General features: G+C 39.5%; 1 protein-coding gene across 1 annotated transcript; it reads right to left on the reverse strand.

The window, feature by feature from the left end:
• Window positions 1-403: 403 nt before the first annotated feature.
• LOC128745690 (uncharacterized) lies at window positions 404-22,880 on the reverse strand. The gene is made up of 2 exons (XM_053842768.1): window positions 22,658-22,880; window positions 404-1,107 (listed from the first exon to the last, which is right to left on the reverse strand). The coding sequence occupies exons 1-2, from the start codon at window positions 22,878-22,880 to the stop codon at window positions 404-406; spliced, it is 927 nt and encodes a 308-aa protein (XP_053698743.1).
• Between the last annotated feature and the right edge of the window lie 441 nt (window positions 22,881-23,321).

Genomic DNA, 23,321 nt, shown 5'->3' on the forward strand with positions numbered 1-23,321 from the left:
CGAGCGGAAGGTGGATCGGATCAGGATCGGGTCTTTCTTATGGGAAAATGGGATTGCTGAGCACTTCTGCGGGTTCACTATCATACAGTTCACGTCACACCAAGTGGCAAAGGCCTCGAGTTGATTTTGAAAAAAGTGACAGTCGTCAGTCGAGCGGATCCGGAAGTACATTTTAAGATCAGCTTCATACGAGAGTCGTTGGCCCTTAATGACCAAATTAGCGTCGTTGAAATAAAGCAGAAAAATCAGAGGACCTAGGTGGCTTCCTTGAGGTATACCTGATGAGGCTGGATAGCTATCGGATCGATAAACTTCAACGGGAACCACCAGCTGTCGATCGGTGAGATACGAGCAAAAGGTCGCCGCTAACATGTAGTTTTGCAATTGTGATGGCGTGGTTTACCTAGTCAAAGGCTGTCGACAGCTCGATGTACAAAACATCTGTTTGAGCTCGTTGTGCGATACCCTCCGTTATGTATGATGTAAGACACAGCAGAGTAGTAGTGGTAAAACGCTGGAACGTGAAGCCATGTTGATCAGCACTTACATATTGCTTACAGTGGGAAAGCAGAAGTTCCATGAACACCAGCTCAAACAGTTTCGAGATTGCATTCAGCGATGTGATGCCTCGATAGTTGTCTACATCTCGTTTACTTCCTTTTTTGTGTACAGAGAACATATGTGCAAATTTCCAACACGACGGGAAAATCGCACTGGAGATGGACATTTGAAATAAACGAAGCAGCGGTGTCAGCAAGCAGTCTATGTGGCTCTTCAGGAATACAGAAGGTACTCCATAAGGTCCAAGGTTGAAGGATGACTTGAGCATGGTAACAGCCTTCGAAATCATATCGACATTGATGTCAATGGCACCCAGCGTATGACCATATATTGGAACGTTGTTGGCTGCTAGGGCAACACGGTCCGCGCTCAATACCTCATTGGTGAAAACACTTGCAAACTGCTTGGAAAAGAAACGGCATGCATCCTGAGTGGCAGCAACTTCCCCGTTGTATTCCATTGATGATGGGAGCCCGGACTCTTTGCGTTGCTCGTTTTCGTAATTCCAGAAAGACTTCGGGTGATGCTTCAATCTTTCGTTGAACACTGCGTTGATACCGCGAAAAGCAATAAGGCGTGGTACACAAATTACGTAACGCAAAAATTCCGGTTTTTTGACCCCCTCCCTCCCCTATGTAACATTAAGTAACGCTTGGCACAACCCCCCCATTAAATTACGTAACGTTAACCAATTCTTCCCCCCCCCCCCTGGTACTCAACATTGAATGAAAATGGCATAAACCGCATATTTAATTTAATTTTTAAAGAATTCAACTAAATCAGCAAGAGCTTCATATTAAAAACCACAATCGGCCATCGGCTCATGTTCAGCTTAAATGGTCTTGAACCGTAATATGTAACTGGAAATTTAATAGGATTATCTCATTCAGCTACAAACCATAATTTTGTACCAGAATTTTCATCAGTATAAACCGATTCACTGTTTTCCACCTCCAACACATCCTATCCTCGTTTGGCAACTGCCTCTTTGGTATTCATAAATTTGTTACGTAACTATTCTCATGACTCACCTACTCCTCCACCGCTCCCTCCCCTCTAAGCGTTACGTAATTTGTGTACGAAGCCTAACAAGTCAGTCGTCTGTATAAATTGTTTATCCTCGTATAGAGGAATTTTAGTGAAAGCGTACGAAATTTCATGAATCGTCTTAATGCTGCTCTTTTATATGACATCAGCCTGCGTAGCTCATTCGTGTGCTAAGAGAGATGAAATGTACTACGGAGACTACTTTTCGGTACATGTCGATCGATAGCATATATCAAGACATGAGTGAAGGTCTGGGCAGCGGCTTCAATGTTGTCGGGATCTAGTGTGTTTGCCCAGTCAATACTAGACAACAAATCATTGATGCTTTGTTGATCAACTGTACAGAAATTATATGAGATAGCAGTTGGACATTCATCGAAATCCTGAAGGAGTTTATCTACTATGCAGACGATCACAGGACGATGGTGTGGAACTCTCTTGATCAACAGACATGGAGCCGCTGAGACGAATGGGGCCTAGTCCTGTGAGCTTACGAAGCGGAGGTCTAAGGAACGATTGTTCTCGTTGACGGCATGATGAACCATTGCAGCACTATAGTTGTCAAGAAGATTAATTGCACCGGCATGGATCGTAGAGTTTTCAGAATCAGGATAGAGGAAACCGCTAAGGGCAGGTTTCCACGAGATATCTGGCAGATTGAAGTCGCCCAAAATAACGGCGGCGTAACGTCCCTCATAACTGAGTAAACTGACTGGCAGTGAGCGTCAGTTAGATCGTTATCACGGACACGATCAGGTGGGATGTATAAGGCACACAAAAAGAGCAAGCGATCACTCAGCCAGTTGATTTGCGGCTGTTGTTAGGGTTCCGATCACAACGGGAAATGTAATAGAATCCAGAGACTTGCTTGAAAATCGTCTGAGAGTTAAACCTGAATATTCCGTTGTTCAAAATAGGTACAACACATATCCTTTCCTTTAGCTGTAGCGATGTTGATTAGCCTCAAGTCATTGTTGTTTGTGGTAGGATTGGAGGCTTTCTCTACCAGTAACGGGACGAAAGAATTCTTCGCGTCCGACATGTGCATTTGTATCCCCGATGACTATCTTTATGTTAATTCCTGGCACTTTCCTTTCGAGAAGATCCTGAAGCTCCTCTCACGTCATCGGGTTTGTTGTTCTTGACCTGCGTAATGCCGCGGTTGTTACAGCAATCTAGCCGGTCGCTCTTTTTGCAGATGAGATAAACTACACCTTCCATTCACTCCTCCGGTAATTTCTCCTCCTCTCAAATCCTAGAAATTAACCAGTGAAGTGCCGTTGCTAGCGATTCTTGGCCATTTCTGTCGAGTTCTGCCGGGAGTCTATCTCTTCCAGTGGCTTTATTTTTCTTCAGTTGACCGATTTCTCGCCGGATCTCTTCGAAATCGCAACCGCCACGCTGTTGTCGTTTGTCGGCACTCCTAGGTTAACTTCCGTTGCGTCTCCTTCTGCTATATCGCCGTTGAGGTACTCATCGAAGAACTGCTTCCACATGTCGACCACCTCGCGCTCGTTTATTATTAGATCCCCTCCCTCCTCCCTCCCTCCTGCATATGTCAGGTATAGGTGTGTAGCCTCTACGAGTTTGGTTCACCTTCTCGAAAAACTTGCGCGTGTTATTAGCCCAAAACAGTTGTTCCAGCTCTTCATGATCTCTGTCCTCCTTCTGGCGCTTTACTCTCATCAGGATCGTGGTCAACTCATTCCGCGTTCGTCGATCGTTGGCCAAGTTTTCTCTCGTGGATATGCTTAGAAGAATTTTCGAAGCTCTTTTTTTCCTCTCTATCGCTTGTTGGCATTCCCTATTAAACCCATCATTTCGTGCACTCAAGGTTTCCACTCCTAGCACCGTGGTTGCAGCCTCGTTGACGGCCGAGCGTATCATACTCCATCCAATTTTTGAGGGCCGAAGCATCTCGAGTCGATATATGCACCCCGTAGGGAGCGTACGTTTGTAATGTTCGATTAAAACCGGCCCTCGATGAGGCGTTCGTGTTGGTGCGCAACCTATGGTAAAATTCGGCTTTACTGTCACGGATCCTCCACGCCTTCTCGCATTTGCAACAGATCTCCTGCAGTTCTACGATGCCAAACTTTCGGTGTTCTAACTGACCGAGCTGCACCCTGTCGCCACCAACGAAATTTAGCGATCTTCAGTTCTTCCCAAGCAACCAAAAGTTCCGATAAAAGTGGATTTTTAGCTTAATCAGCTACCCAAATTATCATGAATAGAATTCTATTCAGCTTAGTTTTTAAGCAACTAACCGTACTTTCAGGTTTCAAGTAGGAATGCTAAACAACTTTCAAACAGAACCAGAAAGATCGCAAAAAGTTTGCTTAGGTCGCTGTATAGAACGCTGTTCAGCTCGAAAAAAAACTTCGGTTAGCACAAAATTAAAAAGTAATTTTCCACTTTTCCCTGTTTTTTCCTTAACTAAACCATTTGTTTTGGTTATTAATGATAAGCTTAGATCGAAACCTATAGATCAGAAGAATAAAGATTGTTTATTAATATTAATTTATTTTCATAACATGCCTCGAGTTTCGAACTCGAGTACTCCTCTTGGTAACCTAGACACATACCACTGCTCCATTGCTGAAATATGAGATCTGCATAAATTGCACTCGATGTACTGATTTCTCAATTACTGTAACATCAAGGACAGCCCCTCGTTTCTTTTTGAACTTGAAAGTCATAATCTGAACTTGAAGTTCAGAAATAGTACGCGCAAAACTTCATCCGAACGTGAAAGTTTTGAAATAGTACGCGCGAAACTTCATCCGAACGTGACAGTTCAGAAAAAGTACGCGCGAAACATTTTTCGAACTGGATGGTTCGAAAAAAATACGCGCGAGGCTTTATGTGAACTTGCGTTTGACAGTTCACCAGTTTGTTTTGAATGTTTCAGCAGTACCAAGTGGTAATTTTTTCTGCATTTTTCGCAAAATCCAGGTTAGTAATTATATACAATGCAAACAATATTGACTGACGCAAAATTAATTACAGCTTCATTGATTACAGATATGCCGTTTGCCGTAGTCGAGACTATGAATGCAATTCACAGTGAGTGAAAAAAATGCTTCGGGATATCAACATCACCCCCAAAAAAGCAAGGCTAAAATATAAATGTACGATCAAGCGGAATGGCATCCGGTCCTACGATGAGGCGATAGGCTTATGTGAGAAACTCTCCGGTGAGTCCTCATCAGGTGCGCGGCCAGCCAACAGCCATCGCAAGAAAAAAGTTAACCAGAATCCTGTGAGCTTTCAAAACATGCAGGTTCTGGATATTGCAGGTCTGCCTTTACCTTGGTCTTGGTTAACGCCGCACCGCTGCAGCCACAACCCATACCAATGTAACCACCACTCGCTTTACCGCAGGCATAGAACAAACCATTTCTTTTTATTGTTTTAGAAAAATCCATTTTTTGTTTTAATGCCGGAGAAAAAATTCACTATTCAATCAAAACGCCGTTTCAGTGTTTGCGTCGAAGTTTCGCTTCAATTTCAAATTTTCAAATCGCATGTTAAACTTTCTAGTCGCACGTTAAACTTTCAATTCGCAGGTTGAACTTTCAAGTCGCATAATGAACTTTCAAGTTGCTACGAATATTAACGGTACTTTATTAGGAATCAAGTTCGGTTTGGAAATGTAGTATCATGTTGTTCAGCAAGAAAGTCCTATGGAACTAAATTTGAACCAAATATGAACTTCCGAGTTCGTTCCTTAAGTGAAATCCGAACTTTTGGTTGCTTGGGTTGGTACCAAGTTTCCTTATTTCATGCCCTTATTTCGTCGCCTTCGTCCATGCCGAATGTTCCGAGTATAATTTTCCTGTCTTTGGATTTAGATAGGTAGCCGTACTAGGGCCTACGCTACCGAATCTCATGATGGGGCTGCCATCTTACAGTGTACAGACAACACTGTGCGTCCTGCCCTGCTTGTATACGACCTTAGTTTTCAACGAGGTTGGCTACCCGATCTCCGCTAAGGTTGCTCAAATTCCGGCTAGTCCCGCGTGGAGGTAGGGATAGAAATTGCTGGATAAGAGGCTAAGGAGTACTATGGGGTATGTTTTACGCATTATCCAACCATTTCCCAACCTTGCAAACTGTCAAGCTTTGTCGAATTGAAGCTGGATTCGTAGTTCAACGTGAGCCCCTCGTTCGTGTCTCTAGGTACAGACCTTCATATTTTTTTCTCGTACATCCGTGTGCTCGAACTGAGCGCTGGGTGCTACCTCTACAGGCATTCCAGTACAGGATCTTATACATTATCGAGACCGACAACAGAACTGACACCATTCAATGAAGTTGTAAGTTATAGTTATTTTAGGTGTTTAAACACTCAATTAATTAATACTTTCTACTAAAATTCTAGGGGTGCCGGTCTTACCCGTGCTATCTCTAGGTCCATTAATCACTTGAAAACTATATATCTTCTATATTGATTGCATTCCTAAACCATCTTTTTGACATGACGCATTCTTCTTCCATTGTTGCATTGGCCACTGACTGTAATAAAAAAAAATGCCATCACTCTCTAGTGGGACAACTCTGGGTTTCTCAATTGAACTTTCAATTATTCGACAAAAAGTACCTTTTCAGCAGATTGGAACGGGTATTTCTATGGAATCGCGACCATGGCAAAGTAAAGCACTGGTACTGGCGCAGTTGGTACCTACTAGTAGGATATGCAGCAGCAGGTAAACGTCAGCATCGTTAATTCTAAAGTTGGACTATTTGTTGAGTAAGATTGATGACCGAACGGTTGACTGTCTGTTTGCGTTTGCGAAGTCACCGAGTTGTTGAATTTGCTATTTTTGCGCTTACTGGCTCTATTCAGGATATGCAAGCGAATGCACCAAGAAGGATGGCGGATTATTTCCTGTTTCGAAACGATGCGATTTTGTTTCGATTTTTGATGTGTAGCGGAGCACAACTGGAATTAATCACTGTTTTCGGTGCCTTTCTGAGCTACCGTCAGAGGCGTAGCAAAGTGACAAGTAAAAAATAGATTTATTGTTCATTTGTTATGTTTTTATTTCATTCGACAGAATTGAACTTTTCAGAAAAGAATGTTCTAAACAAAAAAGGTTTCGAACAAAAAACGAAGCACAACTCTTTCCCATTTGCCAAAATAAGCTCTACATGCATTCTGCTTGCTATATCCGGCTGCTCACAATTTCAATCTCAATTTCACCGATCCGGTATCGGCTTCGGGTGACTGCATCAAAGCGACTACATCGGAAACAATCATGAATACCATGGTGGCGTGTCACACGGCAATCACGAAATTCCATTAGACTCATCAATTTCTCATTTAGGACGCCGCAGCGTCGTCGTTGTCGCTACGCAGCGAGCTTTTTGCCGTCCGGTAGGACACCACCAAACTGAGCAGCTTACTTCCATCAGCAAATTATCCCCCAATGACCCATTTCTCATTCGACAACACTTCGCAGCTAGTCTGCTTCGTAGTTCCAGTGTTGATTTTTTCCCACAACCGAGCCTCTGCTGGTGCGCAACGAAGAGAAACAACAACAACAAAAAATCAGAAACAAACAACACAACAGGTAAAACATAACATTTCATTCAGATTCCCACATGCCACCTAGGTGCTACGGCGGGAAACGATATAGGTACCGGACAAGGGGGCCATCCATTCTGCTTAACAAGCCGAACATAAAGGATATCACTTCTGTGAACCTACTCCTCACCTAAACGTTAGAGATGTGTGTGGTTCTCACTCGAACCGATATTACGTACAGTCGGTCGACCAACGGGGCTTTGATGCTTCTTCGACTGCTCTCTCCGCTGAACCTTTTTGTCACCACTGTGATCGACGGACGAACGGCACATGCAGCCTGCTAAAAATAGCGGAGAAACATGTTATTCCGTGCAACGACGCGAACCAAAATGCCCACGTGTGTGTGATGAAAAGAGAGTGACAAAAAGGATTGCGAAGAACAAGAAAACAATGAAAACAATGAAAACGTGCAGAAAACGGAAGTGATGACGGTTAAGGAACAGGAAACAATAAAAGCAAGTATAAACAATAAAAACAATGAAAATAGTACAGAATCATTAGACTGACGTCCTTTTCGATGCAAAGCAGAATGATAACTAGTAAAAGCTCGGCTCTTCAATCGGAAGGATTGCAATGATTTTCTACAATAGAGTCGATTAGTGATACGCCTGCGCTGGAAGGAACTCACGGTTTGATTGAAATTTGAATGAACATAGAATGAATTGCATGAGTTTTACCATTTCTTTAAGTACGAGCAACAGTTTGCTAGTTACAGCTTGCCGTTGTTATGCTTTGCGGGAAAGATCTAAAGTGTTCCTAACCTATAATTCGGCACCAAATTTTCAAAAGGGTCAATCTGCAAAATGCAAACAAACCGAGTGAGGGTTTCTTTCATATGCTCCAGCAAAAGACAACCCTCACTCGGTTTATTTACATTTTGCAGATTGGCCCTTTTGAAAATTTGGTGCAGAATTATTAATTCCTGATATACAACACCGTGGGTGTGTATTTTCCAGCCCAAAATGAAGTCTCCAAATCTTTTACAAATAATATCTCGAGATCTGGCTAATCAATACTCAGCTGACTAAGATTCTGAAAATACGGCGAAACAAATTGGATGTTTCGGTCTCAAATCTCAAATAAGCAATTACTGATTTCGGTTGGTAAGGTATTTTTGCGGGAATACCACGTATACATTACGGCCAGCGTAGCGTGCTGGAGAATGACGGTGTAGTCAGTGATCCTAGTCTAAGTGCCAACGACCTTCTGGAGTTGACTGATTCAGGGGATTCAATGGTCAACCGTTAAAGCTACTGGACTGCAAGCAATTGGATAAAATAAAGCTGGGCAATGGTATCTAAAGTATATCCGGTCAGATTCGTTAGGGGTGGCTTTCGCGGGTCTGCTCTACCTAGCCCACAGTTTTCAGCACTTCCATGAACACCCAAAATCCTAACGTTTCATCATTTTCATCTAATTTATTTATTCATTATAATTCATTTGATAATTTTGTCTTAATGAATAGTATTTACTTGCCCGCCCAGTTAGCTTCGGGATACGATACTGGCCTAACAAGCCAGTCGTCGTATGTTCGAATCTCGGCTGGGAAGTGCTGCCATAGAGTCAGTAGGATCGTTACACTGGCCCCCGTAATTATCCTGTACTCTAATAACCGGCTGCGAAGTCTGTCGATAAAGAAGGGTCAAGTCCTCAACAGGACGTTTTTACCTATGGCTTTGCTTTGCCACAACCACAACACGAATCTGCCAAAATGTACGGAGTAATACTTTATGGTCAAATTGTCGAAAGCCGCTTTCAGGTCTTTCATCAACTTGGATTTAGATCAGTCATATGAAAATTAAAACAAAATATTTCTAATCCCTTAACGTTTCGACAATATATTTTGTCATTTTCAAAAGGTCTGTATGGGAAGGGGTACACAAAATATAAATATTCACACATTAATCTGAGCGACATTTTACGGACATTTTACAAACAGATTTTTCTCAGTGTACTTACAATAGACGAAAACCTATTTGTCTTGTCTATGTTGATGTCGTCATTATGCGTTATAAATGTCCTGTTATGTAAATAGCAAATAGTCTTATAACATAATAATATAGGGTATGTTGCTACATCGTCATAATTGCCTATTCCCGTCCTATCCAACACAAATTATTAAAAAAACTAGTTATTCCCTAATATTTTAGTTAGTTGTCTATCATATGCGATGAATCAAAGTGAGCTGAGATCTATTTAAATGCTTTTTATCATAAAAGAAGTCCTACCAGCCAAATTTCCTACGATTTTCGTGCGACGAGGAAGACAATGTCGACTAATCGTTATTTCCGTCATTCATAAATGAAAATAACTTACGTAAGGCACTGTTGTTCTTCTACAGCCAGGAAAACTTTCCCGATCTGCAGAAATTTTGTAGAATAACATTTGTCATGCCGTAATAGTCGCTTTTCAGTGATTTCAAAGTTCACGGATCGGAAGGTAAGTGTGTTTTAATCAAATCAGCACAAGAACTTTTGGAGTATTCATTAAATCCATCCAAAAAATGATGAACATTAGAATGGCTTTACTTATTACGACGGAAAATAGAAAAACCCCTACCTAGTTATTTATTTAATCAAACATTATGAATGTGGGTATTTTGAAAGGCATAGAAAGTAATATGGGGAAAATATGCTTTTTATTGAGATCTAAAATCTTAAATTTGATGAGTTATTTCTTAATCCAAACTGTAAGCTTTCGAAGTATTTTGGCTCTACTAAGAGTTGGATTTTATGAGGTAATTTATTTATTCCAAATATTTGTTTGCTAATAATGGTGTTTAATGGTGTTTGTTGCCCACTTCTCTGTTTTTGAGTAATATCTGAGAATATCTATATTATCGCAGCACTATAAGCAATCAATACACAAATATATGTCATTACCTTCAAATATGTGTAAACAATTAAATTACACATATTTGAAGGTAATGACATATATTTGTGTATTGATTGCTTATAGTGCTGCGATAATATAGATATTCTCAGATATTATTCAAAAACAGAGAAGTGGGCAACAACTGGGTGGTGGGCAACAATTGACAAACTATCCTAGGTATAATTTGCGCATGAACAAAAGACTTAGTTAACTGGTGTTTTTCGACTGATATATATGTATCGAATGATTGTGGTTTTGGCGGTTCAGTCATTGAATTATAGTAGACGCTTGATTTTAGGCTGAGTTATAATTTGTTTCTTACTTACAAAGTGTTGATCGTCTTTGTCTAAATTCTTTTAGCCAAAATTCAAAACCAGACAATACTGTACTCTGGTTTTGAATTTTGGTACAATTTGTTTTGCTACATAATGTTTACGTTAATCAGAATTTAGTTACGATTTCTAATTGGGTATATAATATTGATTTGACTTACTGGTAAATCATATGTTTACGTTGTTATATTTATTACTATTAAGGGGACATGAACGACTAAAAATTTTGAAAAAATCATTTTGAAAAAATCATTATTTTTACCTTTGTTATACTATAACAAAGGTTTAAAAATTGGTCGAAAAACACGAAATTGATCCGAGGCCCGGAGGGCCAAGTCACATATACCAATCGATAGGGTTCGACGATTTGAGCAATGTCTGTGTGTGTGTGTGTGTGTGTGTATGTATGTAATGATTTTTTCTATCGCCTGTTTCTCAGAGATGACTGAACCGAATCGTTCGCTATTACTTTTGTTTGAAAGGTATTATTGTCTAGTAGATCACTATTGAGTTGCTTCGTGACACGACGTTTCGTTTAAAAGTTATAAACAAAAATGTGAAAAATACGTGACACGGGTTTCTCTAGAACTACATGACCGATTTCAACGATCTTAGTATCAAATGAAAGCCCTTATTAAAGCTAAATTATTCAGAAATTTTTAATTGAAAACAAACATGTAGTTTAAAAGTTATGCTTAAAAAACCTGTTTTGACAAGGTAATAATTATCGCCTGTTTCTTAGAGATGGCCAAACCGATTTATGCGCTATTAGTCTCATTTGAAAGATAATATATGCTAATAGATCACTATTGAATGGTTTTTTGATTGGACGTTTAATTTGAAAGTTATGAGCAACCGTATAGACCACACCAAAATTAACAATAATTTATAATGATTTTAACCAAGATAATTTACCTAATTTCAATTATTTTAATATCAAACGAGAGGTTTTGACACTACGAATATATATGCAAAATTTCATAAGAATTGGTTGTACCGGTCAAAAGATATTAACCCTCGAACACTCGCGCCAACTTTTGCAACACAGTTACTCGCGCGCACTATAACCCCAAACCAAAGAAAACGTGCGCACTAGAGGTTTGACTGGGAAAACTTGGTTTTAGGTTTATCGAACCTTTAGAATAGTTTCTTGAAATTAAAAGCTCTATCGTCTGGTGGAATCTAAATTTTGACTAATCCCCCTAAAAGTGAAATAAAAAAACCCGATTTAATCCACCTAGTGGTGAAAGGAACCTTTGTTTATACGGTCTTACTTGCTATTTGAGATAGAAATCGACACGTCTTCGGAACATAATTCATCTATTGGTTAACGTGGCGTGGTTTTAATTAAATTTTTGGAAATTAAATAAGTTTACAAAATTTGAACAAAATAGCAGCACCTATAAATTTTGATAGATCCTTTTTTCTTGAAATTACTGAGTAAGGGTAAGCTGGTTGTTACTAATTTGAGTAAGTGCAAGTAAAAGCAAGTTATAAGAGGAAATATTATTCTTTAACATATACATTGCGTAGTAAAAGTCTAGTTTATAGGTTTTTGAACTACGCATAAATTTCTGTAACGCCATTATTTTTGATTGACATCAATAAAGTTTTCTTGAATAAATTTCATCAATTTCTATTAACCTTCGATTACTCACGCTGTTGCATTTTGTACAACACGTGTAGGTTTTTGAATGCCATATTGTTATAAAGTTACAAATCTCTGTTTAACTAACGTATGTTCTTCAATTACCTTGTTATGAGCAAAATGTCATAATTATTCAATGCATTAATACTTTAAATTGTTGGGCAAATAAATCAGCATAAACTGACATCACAGAAACGAAGCAATCAGCATGTGAGTTGTACCGCGATTGGCCCTTGAAGTTTCTCTCGTTTCTTCATTTGTAAAAATGGTGTCTGTATGCAGCAACACAATCAGCAAATATAAAATGTTTAACCGTTATGTGTTCGACAAAAACAACACCTTTAAGTGCTCGACAAGGGTACCCGGGTACCCACAAATTGAAACGCTTGTAACTTTGGCAATATTTGACCGATTTGGACCATCTTACCACCTAAAGATTTAGGAACTTATCCACTTTCAGTGGTGTTGCAACAGGACCGGAAGTGGTTCATCTGGTTCTCGGAAATCCGGTATTCCGAGAGTGTGTTCCGGAATTAAGGCGCTTTTTAAGATTTTTAATGTAATCATAGTAATATGGGTATCCAAAATTCTTCAAATGACTCCGAAAGATCATTTTTCATAGTTTTAAAACAGTATAATGATTTATCCTCGGAATGGCCATTCTGGAACAAGTTCCCATGGGACCTCCTGTGGCCACAGAACTGTTTGGATTGCAACACTGGCAATATGGGTATCTAAATTCATGAAATTACTCCGGAAGGTCGTTTTTCATTGTTTTAACTCTATCTGATGATTTTGCCCCGGCATGGCCATTCCGGAACATATTCCCGTGGGGCTTCACAGTGGTTCAAAACCAAATAAACGTGCGTATTACATTTTTGAGTAAAAAACTTGATTTTAGGTTGATGAAGGCTTTGGAAGAGTTTCTTGAAATTAAAAGTTCTATCGTTTGGTGGAATTCAAATTTTTATTAATCCCCCTAAAAGTGAAATAAAAATTTTATTTTTCTTCAGTTTCAATATAACACATTTACGAGTTCTGCAAGGTTTTAGAGCATATTATTACAAGAATTTTTTCAGTGGACAGTAACCTTCTATCTCTTTAGCGAAGATAGAAAAATCCTTTTCAGCAATTTTTAGCTTTAATTCCGGAACACATCCTCGGAATACCGGATTTCCGGAAACCAGATAAACCACTTCGGTTCTGTTGTAACCCCACTGAAAGTGGATAAGTTTCTGAATCTTTAGGTGGTAAGTTGGTCCAAATCGGTCAAATATTGCCAAAGTTACAAGCATTTCAATTTGTGGGTACCCGGGTACCCTTGTCGAGCACTTAAAGGGTAAAAAATTTCGAAGCCCTCCCTTTCCTCCCCCTTAAATGCTACATGAAAACTTATTTTATAAAAAGTTGTAATTTAGCGAGTTCTGAGATGTCACGGAGTTTCAGTATCCTGGGTCGAAGAAAACTTTAAAATTTCTTACTTTGAAATCTGAAAAGGTACCCGGGTACCCTGTCGAACACATAACGGTTAAAATGTATCTGTTGGTAGTCGAGTCATTCGGGGTCAAAATTAAGGCATTTTTTTTAATCAAAGTTCTACAGTACCTAAACAAACAAACATAAGGTATACTATATTCATCAAAGTTGTGTATTTTTACTATTTATATAATTTTGTAATACATGAAAAAGGAATACAACAATTACAAAAAGAGCTAAAATAGAAAAAACTGATCTTACAAATTCATATACAATGAAAAAGATTTTTCTCTCTTCGCTTAATAGATAGAAGGTTACTGTATTCAACAAAATTTCTTGTAATAATATGTTCTAAAACTTTGCAGAACACATCAATGTGTTATATTGAAACTGAAGAAAAATATTTTGTTTATTTCACTTTTAGGGGGATTAATCAAAATTTAAATTGCACCAGACGATAGAACTTTCAATTTCAAGAAATTCTTCCAAAGGTTCCATAAACCTAAAACCAAGTTTTCCCAGTCAAAATTCTAATGCGCATGTCTTTTTGGCTTTGGGCCATTGTGCGCGCGAGTAACCGAATTACAAAAGTTGGTGCGAGTGTTTGAGGGTTAATATCTTTTGATCGGCAAAACCGATTCTTCTGAAATTTTGCAGATATATTTGTAGCGTTAAAATCTCTAATTTGAAGCCAAAATAATTCAAACTAGATAAATCATGCTTGATGAAATCGTTATAACTTATTGTAAATTTTAATGTGTTGTATTCAATTAATCATAACTTTCAAATTAAACGTCAAATCAAAAAACAAATCAATAGTGATCTATTAGGTTATGTTACCTGTCAAATGAGACTAATGGCGTCTAAATCGGTTTAGTCATTTCTAAGAAACAGGCGATAATTATTACCTTGTCAAAACAGGTTTTTTAAGCATAACTTTTAAACTGATTGTTTGTTTTCAATAAAATTTATCCGAAAAATTTAGTGTTAACAAGAGCTTTCATTCGATACCAAGATCGTTGAAATCGGTCATTTGGGTCCGGAGAAAATTGTGTCACGTAATTTTTACTTTTTTACTTATAACTTTTAAACGAAATGTCGGACCTCGAAACAATTCAATAGTGATATACTAGGCAATAATACCTTTCAAACAAAAGTAATAGCGAACAAATCGGTTCAGCCATCTCCGAGAAACAGGCGATAGAAAAGTTGCGCCCCGCACATACATACACACATACACACACACACACACACACACACACAGACATTGCTCAGTTCGTCGAACCCTGTCGATTGGTATATGTGGCTCGGCCCTCCGGGCCTCGGATCAATTTCGTGTTTTTCGACCAATTCCTAAACCTTTGTTATACAGGGATACCTCGATATAAGACAATTTATAATTTCAAAAAGTTGTCTTATATCGAAATTGTCTTATATCGAAACATGATTTTTTCACAAAAATTTGGCATTAGCAGTCACCAATTTTGCTCTGTGTTGTGTGTTTATGATTTTTGAACTATTTAATATTGTTTGAGTTATTAGTTGTTTACAATTTTTAGCATTATTTCGAAATAATGAACAAATTTATGGCGACACTTTTGGAATGGAAAATGTGCTCTGGTGTCGTTACCAACAATGTCAAAGGGATTTGTCTTATATCGAGGTAAAAATTGTCTTATATCGAATTGTCTTATATCGAGGTTGTTTTATAACGAGGTTGTCTTATATCGAGGTATCCCTGTAGTATAACAAAGGTAAAAATTATTTGTCTTCAGTGTCAATATAACACATTGATGTGCTCTGCAAAGTTATAGAGCATATTATTACAAGAAATTTTGCTAGAGACAGTAACCTTCCATCTCTACAGCTAAGATAGAAAAATCTTATTTATTGTATATGAATTTGTAAACTCAGTTTTTATATTTTTACTCTTTTTGTAATTGTTGTATGACTTTTTCTTGTATTACAAAATTGTACAAATGATAAAAATACACAACTTTGCTGAATATAGTATACCTCTATGTTTGCTTGTTTAGGAACTGTAGAACTTTGATTATAAAAAATACCTTAATTTTGACTACGAATTACTCGACTACCAGCAGACGGATACATTTTAAACATTTTACATTGGCTAGTTTTGCTGCATACAGACACCATTTTTCCATATGAAGAAACGAGAGAAAATTCCACTTGGGGTCAATTGCGGTACACCTCGCATGCTGATTGTTTCGTTTCTGTGATGGCGGTTTATGCTGATCTATTTTTCCAACAATTTAAATTATTAATGCATTGAATAATTATGACGAGGGGCTCTGTAGCCGCAAGGTTACCGAGTCTGCTTTGACAAGCGAATGGTCATGGGTTCGAATCTTAGTAGAATCAGGCCATTCGATGTCAAAGTGACTTTAGCATGGGTTTATTCTCAGGCCCCTCATCGCCCTTCCTTCATGCTGAGTTCTATATTATCCCGATATGACCTATTGACAGTGCAAAAATGAGACCCTTATAGTAAAAATGCACTGGTTTGCTACGCCAGGGATGACTATAATTGGGGACTGTGCGCTGTCATGTGGAACGAGGTGGGTAAAGTAGAGTAAAGTATTGAAAGAAGGGTACCCAATTACACACAAGCACGCATAAAAAAAAAAAAAATTCAATAAGCATATCGCTCACTCAATAGCGACTATAGCCAAAATAAATGCAGTGCGGGTTATACAACAAACACCCGGGCGATATCACAATAGATCTAACCATAATGGTCGCAGTGATGAGTCCATACAGGAAAAAAAAAAAGAATAATTATGACATTTTGCTCAGAATAAGTTTATTGAAGAATATTCGTTAGTTAAACAACGATTTGTAACTTTATAACAATATGGCGTTGAAAAACCTACACGTGTTGTACAAAATACAACAGCGTGAGTAACCGAAGGTTAATAAAAATTGATTAAAATTATTCAAGAAAACTCTATTGATGTGAATCAAATAGAATGGCATTACAGGAAATTATGCATAGTTCAAAAACCTATAAACTAGACCTTTACTAGGCAATGTATATGTTAAAGAATAAGATTTCCTCTTACAACTTACTTTTATTTGCACTTACTCAAATTAATAACAACTTACTTATCCTTACTCAGCAATTACATGAAAAAAGGATCTATCAAAATTTAAAAGTGTTCCTATTTTGTTCAAAATTTGTAAACTTATTCAATTTTCAAAAATTTTATGTAAACCAACGCATTACGCAACGTTAACCAATAGATGAATTGTATTCCGAAAACGTGTCGATTTCTATCTCAAATACCAAGTAAGACCGTATAACAAAGGTTCCTTTCACCACTAGGTGGATTAAATCGGGTTTTTTATTTCAGATTTTGATTCTGCAGTGGACGTACCAGTCCACTTAATTTGACACTAAATTTGTAATGATCCGACCACGGGAAGTGGCCGAAAAACGATTATACACATAAGCAGTGCAAGCAAGCAGTGCGGCGTGGAACAACTTCGGCGAAATAAAACGCCGCTCCTGGAAAACCACGATATTCAAACTTTATGTACCTTTTTCACAGAAACTACACAACATATTGGAACAAGCTTTGTTTTGTTTTGTTGGTAGTAGCTTGGCAAAGGCTTTTATAACTTTTGAGGTTTGTAAACGAAACACAGCCAGAAAAAAAGGAAAAGAAGAGAAAATTTTATTTTTTCAGGCATCTTTTCTTCTTCTTTTTCGTTTTTCTCAAGCTGTGTTTTGTTTACGAAACTTCAAATCTTCCATGGTCAAATCTTCCACCAAAAAAAGCGGAAAAAACTGCAGAATCAAAATCTGAAAATGGTGAATGACCCTTTGGGTTAAACACTCAAAAAAAAAGATCTGAAATTAAAATAATGATTTTTTTTTAATTTTTGGAGGTTCATGTCCCCTTAACATGCGGTCAGGCATATATTAATATTTTTTGAAACGATGGTTCTACAATTGCTGAAGAGACGGTAAGGGAAAGTAATGAAGAAGGATTTTATGGGAATGGAGGGAAAAGAGTGGAAAGGATGGGGTAGGGGGTTTTCCGCTTAACCTTGGGAACCTTGCGTCTGTGTTTCTATCTTTTGGTTTTCTATTGATTAATCTGTTTATGAGCCGTTCAAGGTAGTCGTTTTTGCGTAACTCCTCTGTTACTTACTTACTTTACTTTACTTTAGTGGCAACGGTCCGTTACCGATCCTGCGCTGAACGAATTATGGTCCTCCAGTACGTCGGTCCTGGGCTGCCGTTCTCCAATCCCCACAAACACCAGCTGAACGTGCATCGTCTTCGACAGCACACACCCACCGGGTGCGGGGTCTGCCTCGGAGTCTACGGCCTCTTTCTGGTTCTCTGCTGAAAATAGTTTTGGCTACTCTTTCGTCGGGCATTCTGGCCACGTGTTCTGTCCACCGCAGCCTGCCACATTGCACTACCTTCACTATATCAGCATATTTGTATACTTGGTACAGCTCGTGATTCATGCGTCTGCGCCACACTCCATTTTCCATTTTGCCACCAAGTATAGATCGCAGAATTTTACGCTCAAAAACCTCAAGCACTCGCCGATCAGCTTCCTTTAGCGTCCATGATTCGTGTCCGTAAAGGGCCACCGGGAGGATTAGTGTTCTGAAGAGCGCCAGTTTTGCGCGAATTTGCAAACTACGGGACTTCAGCTACGTAATCCGTAGAAAGCCCGATTCGCGGCTGCAACTCGTCGTTTCACTTCGCGGCTTACATCGTTGTCACATGTCACGAGTGTACCAAGGTATATAAATTCCTCCACTACTTCATATCGTTCCCCATCTAACTCCACCTCGGCACCAACACCACTTGAGCTCCCACGTTCTTTACCAGCAACCATGTACTTCGTTTTGGCGGTATTAATGGTAAGTCCGAATCTCGCAGCTTCCCTTTTAAAGGGCCTGAAGGCCTCTTCCACTGCTCTACGGTTGATTCCGATGATATCGACGTCATCCGCAAAATCAAGAAGCATGTAAGATTTCGTGATGATAGTTCCATTCCTTTCCACGTTTGTTCTTCGTAATGCATCTTCCAAGGCAATGTTGAATAGCAGGTTAGAGAGTGCATCCCCTTGCTTCAGTCCATCCAACGTCACGAAAGCAGTTGAGGTCTCACCCGATATTCTAACGCATGATTTGGACCCGTCCAGCGTCGCACGAATCAGCGTAACTAGTTTCGTCGGAAAACCATGTTCTAGCATTATCTGCCACAGCTCATTTCGTTTAACTGAATCGTACGCCGCTTTTAAGTCCACAAACAGATGGTGTGCCTGCAAGTTATACTCCCGGAACTTGTCTAGCAACTGGCGCAAGGTAAACATCTGATCCGTCGTGAAGCGACCCTCACGAAAACCTGCTTGGTACTCGCCGACGAAGGACTCCGCTAACGGTCTCAGTCTGCAGAACAGGATACGGGAAAGCACCTTGTAGGCAGAATTGAGCAATGTAATTCCTCGATAGTTTTTACACTCCAGTAGATGCCCCTTTTTGAAAATTGGGCAAATGAGGCCATCCAACCACTCCTCCGGCATTTGTTCTTCCTCCCAGATGCTGACAATGATCCGGTGGATTGCTTCGTGCAGCCGCTCGCTCCCCGCTTTTAGAAGTTCAGCCGGGATACCGTCCTTCCCGTTTTTCAGCTCACTGATTGCCTTCTTAACCTCCTCCTGTGTTGGTGGCTCCACAGCTTGACCATCGCTTACAATTTCTATCCTGTCCCTGCTGATCTCCGCATTTACCTCTCCATTCAATAGTGTCTGAAAGTGCTCCTTCCACCTGGCTGCTACCGCCGTTTTGTCGGTAAGCAGGTTGCCAGCACTATCATTGCACATCACATGCATGGGAAAATTCCTGCATCTCACCGTTTTATAGAAACTCCGTGTGCTGGCGTATCGCTCCTCTGCGCAGACGAGCACGTGCTCCTCGTACTCGCGTTTCTTTAGACGATGGATTCTTTTTTCCGCAGCTCTAGTCTCTCTGTATCTCTCTCTGTTTTGACGCGTTGCCGCAGTGAGCATGAGACTCCTGGCCTGGTTCTTTTCGTCTGTCACTCTCTGGCATTCGGCATCAAACCAGCTGTTCCTCGCTGTGTTCCACGCGTCGTGCCTACCACCTCTCTCGCTGCTGTTTGGATGGCACCATGGATGTTCCTCCACAGCCCATTTATATCTTCTTCTGCTACCTGCTGTTCTGTGATTCGCTGGTCAAGCTTCCTGGCGTTCTCCACTGCTACGCCGTCTGGCGTTAACCGCTGGATGTTGAAACGCAGCGTCCTCTCAGTGCGAGCTTTCGCCGAGTTCGACAGCCTTGCGCGAATCTTACTCACTACGAGATAGTGGTCAGAGTCGATATTTGGTCCACGAAAAGACCGTACATCGATAACGTCCGAAAATTGTCGACCGTCAATCAAGACATGGTCGATCTGAGAGCTAGAGTCTCCATTTGGATGCCTCCAGGTGTGTTTCCGAATATTCAAACGTGGAAAGTAGGTGCTACAGATGGCCATCCCTCTGGCCGCGGCAAAATTTATGAGCCTCGGACCGTTATCATTGGTCGATAGATGCAGTGTCTTCCAATAACTGGACGGAAGAATTCCTCCCTCCCGATCTGCGCGTTTGCATCTCCGATGATGATTTTCACGTCGTGTTTTGGGCACTCTCCATAGGTCCTCTCAAGCATGTCGTAAAACTCGTGCGTATAAGTTGATTACGCTATAGTTGAAGAATTTGCCCTTAATCCTCAACACGCATATACGGTCATCTACGGGCCTCCACCGGATAACTCGTTGCTTTTGTTTTCCCAACACTACGAAACCGACTCCATGTTCTGCTTTCTTACCGCCACTGTAGTAGATGTGGTACTTGAAAGAAGTGCCTGCAATAGGGTCTACTGCACGGAACTCCCTTTCTCCGGAATTTGGCCACCTGAATAGCAGCGATCTCCACTCCGAGTTGATGCAGCTCTCGAGCAAGCAAGCCATCCCGTGCCGGTTCATGGAGAGTTCGGACATTCCAGGTACCAAGTTTTCAATCGTTATCCCTTAATCGTTTCCTTGTCCCTTGCCGTGTCCTATACCGATTGTTCCGTCCTGAATTTCTTTGTTCGTTGTTCGTGGTAATTGAGTTTTCGGTATACTACCTCACCGGGGTCGCGATACCTACGTCCCGCCGATGAGTCTGCCATAGCTAGGTATAGCTTGCGGGATACAGCATTTCATATTCAGCCGCTCGTTACGAGACAGACGCTGTATGAGCCGCCTTTCACCTGGAGAACAGGCGCTCTAGTTCGCACCTCCTAGCTTAGTTGCTTCAGTAAGCACATGAAGCATTTCCGGGTAAGGCCATCGACCGTCATCATTTGACTTAGATCTGCGTAGAGGCGCCAGGTGGGAGCTTGAGAGAGCCAGAGCTATGTTGGACGCTCCTTCCAGGTAACCCTCTCCATTTCATATCCAACTCCTCTGTTATTATTTTGTTTTTGTCTGTTTGAGTCTTTGTTGTTGTTAATATATTTACTATGGTTACTAAATTACACGCTATGTTTATTTTTGGTACATTGGATGCATTGAGTGATAATTTATAAACCGTCCTGAAGTTATGGGTTTTACCTTTGTTATACTATAACAAAGGTTTAAAAATTGGTCGAAAAATAAACACGTAATTGATCCGAGGCGAATTGTGTTTATGTTTGTAATGATTTTTCTATCGCCTGTTTCTCAGAGATGGCAGAACCGAGAGAATTTTCAAGAATTTCATTCAAGAATTTTTATAAAAACCAACAAGTAGTTTAAAAGTTATGCTTAAAAAACCTGTTTTGACAAGGTAATAATTATCGCCTATTTCTCAAAGATGGCCAAACCGATTAATGCGCTATTAGTCTTATTTGAAAGGTAATATATTCTAATAGATCACTATTGAATGATTTTTTGATTGGACGTTTAATTTGAAAGTTATGAGCAACCGTATACACCCCACCAAAATTAACAATAATTTATAACGGTTTTAACTAAGATAATTTTTTCTAATTTCAATTATTTCAATATCAAACGAGAGGTTTTGACACTACGAATATATACGCAAAATTTCATAAGAGTTGGTTTTACCGATCAAAAGATATTAACCCTCGAACATTCGCGCCAACTTTTCTAACACAGTTACTCGCGCGCACAGTAGCCCCAAACCAAAGAAAACGTGCGCACTAGAGTTTTGATTGAGAAAACTTGGTTTTAGGTTTATCAAACCTTTGGAAGAATTTCTAGAAATTGAAAGCTCTATCGTCTGGAGGGATTAAAATTTTGTTTAATGCCCCTAAAAGTGAAACAAAAAAAATATTTTTCTTCAGTGTCAATATAACACATTGATGTGTTCTGCAAAGTTATAGAGCATATTATTACAAGAAATTTTGCTAAAAACAATAACCTTCTATCTCTGCAGCGAAGATAGAAAAATCTTATTTATTGTATATGAATTTCTAAAATCAGTTTTTCTATTTTTGCTCTTTTTGTAATTGTTGTATGACTTTTTCGTGTACTACAAAATTGTACAAATAGTAAAAATACACAACTTTGCCGAAAATAGTATACACTCAAGTCTCTTTTTACACGGTTTTTTTTTACGATTTTTGAATTAACACGGTTTTTTTTATGATATTTTTTGAATTAACGCGGTTTTTTTTTAAACGGTTTTTTGAATTAACACGGTTTTTTTTAAACGATTTTTTGAATTAACACGGTTTTTCAGCGCGATATTTATGTTTTCTGAATTTACACAGTATTTTTTCGATGGTTTTTAAATTATAATGTTTGTATATCGTTCGGAAATTTTCTAAAAAAAGCCAGTATATGAAGTACCAAGACATGCTACGTCTAATACGTACATTCCCAGAATAGAATAGCGCAGAACCACTTAGGTCAGAGGGAATGGATATTACGAACCCCCTAAAACACACTCACATTATTAATAATAAAAAATAGTGTTCAATCAACAAAAAACTATCAATTTTAATCACGCGGTTAAGCGTCCCACCAGGACCCTTTCGTCGATTACGGAAAGTAAAAGCAACCTACTACCCGAAAAGCTCGACGCGCACATGAGCTATAGCATATCTGCTCGATTAGTACCAGTCGCTCCCCCGCCAGCAGTAGCTCAAGCCGAACGAAGCAGCCAACGCCGAAGGCAGCCAGCGTTCCCCGCAAGCAGCAGCCTTCCCCGAAAGCATCAGCCAGCTCCAGTAGCAGCCGCTCGTAGATCGAGTGATTTCCCCTCCACAGATCCAGTAGCAGCAGCCGGCCGGCCCCGATATACTCACACATTGTAAGTTAGGTTAAATAAAAATCATCATCTAAATTGAAAGTTCTTTCTAAGCTGCCGTGTGTCCCTAATCGGTGTCAGAAAGCCGACCTCGAAAAGGAGTCTCTCTCCCTCTAGATCGAGTACGAACACAAAACTTCGAATCTAATTACACGTAAATTCATTTAAGACTGTACGAAACTGTTTCGTGGTAGAAAACAACGAAAGGAATTCGTACATTTTATGCTTCATGGTACTGATACAAGATTTTACATTTTTACGACGATTTTGGAATTAACACGGTTTTTTTTACAACAATTTTTGAATTAACACGGTTTTTTTTACAACAATTTTCGATTTAACACGGTTTTTTTTTACAACAATTTTTGAATTAACGCGGTTTTTTTTAAACGGTTTTTTTTTACACGGCACGTATCCCCCGTGTAAAAAAAGATTGAGTGTAC

The sequence above is a fragment of the Sabethes cyaneus genome, chromosome 1 (assembly GCF_943734655.1).
Source record: "Sabethes cyaneus chromosome 1, idSabCyanKW18_F2, whole genome shotgun sequence".
NCBI lineage: Eukaryota > Metazoa > Arthropoda > Insecta > Diptera > Culicidae > Sabethes > Sabethes cyaneus.

Excerpts from the sequence above, each read along its gene's own strand:
- LOC128745690 (XM_053842768.1), bottom strand. The coding sequence starts at position 22,880 with ATGTGTGAGTATATCGGGGCCGGCCGGCTGCTGCTACTGGATCTGTGG. Across the intron at positions 1,108-22,657 it reads GCAGATATGCTATAGCTCAT|TGTTCAACGAAAGATTGAAG; the intron begins GTGCGCGTCGAG and ends GTATCAACGCAG.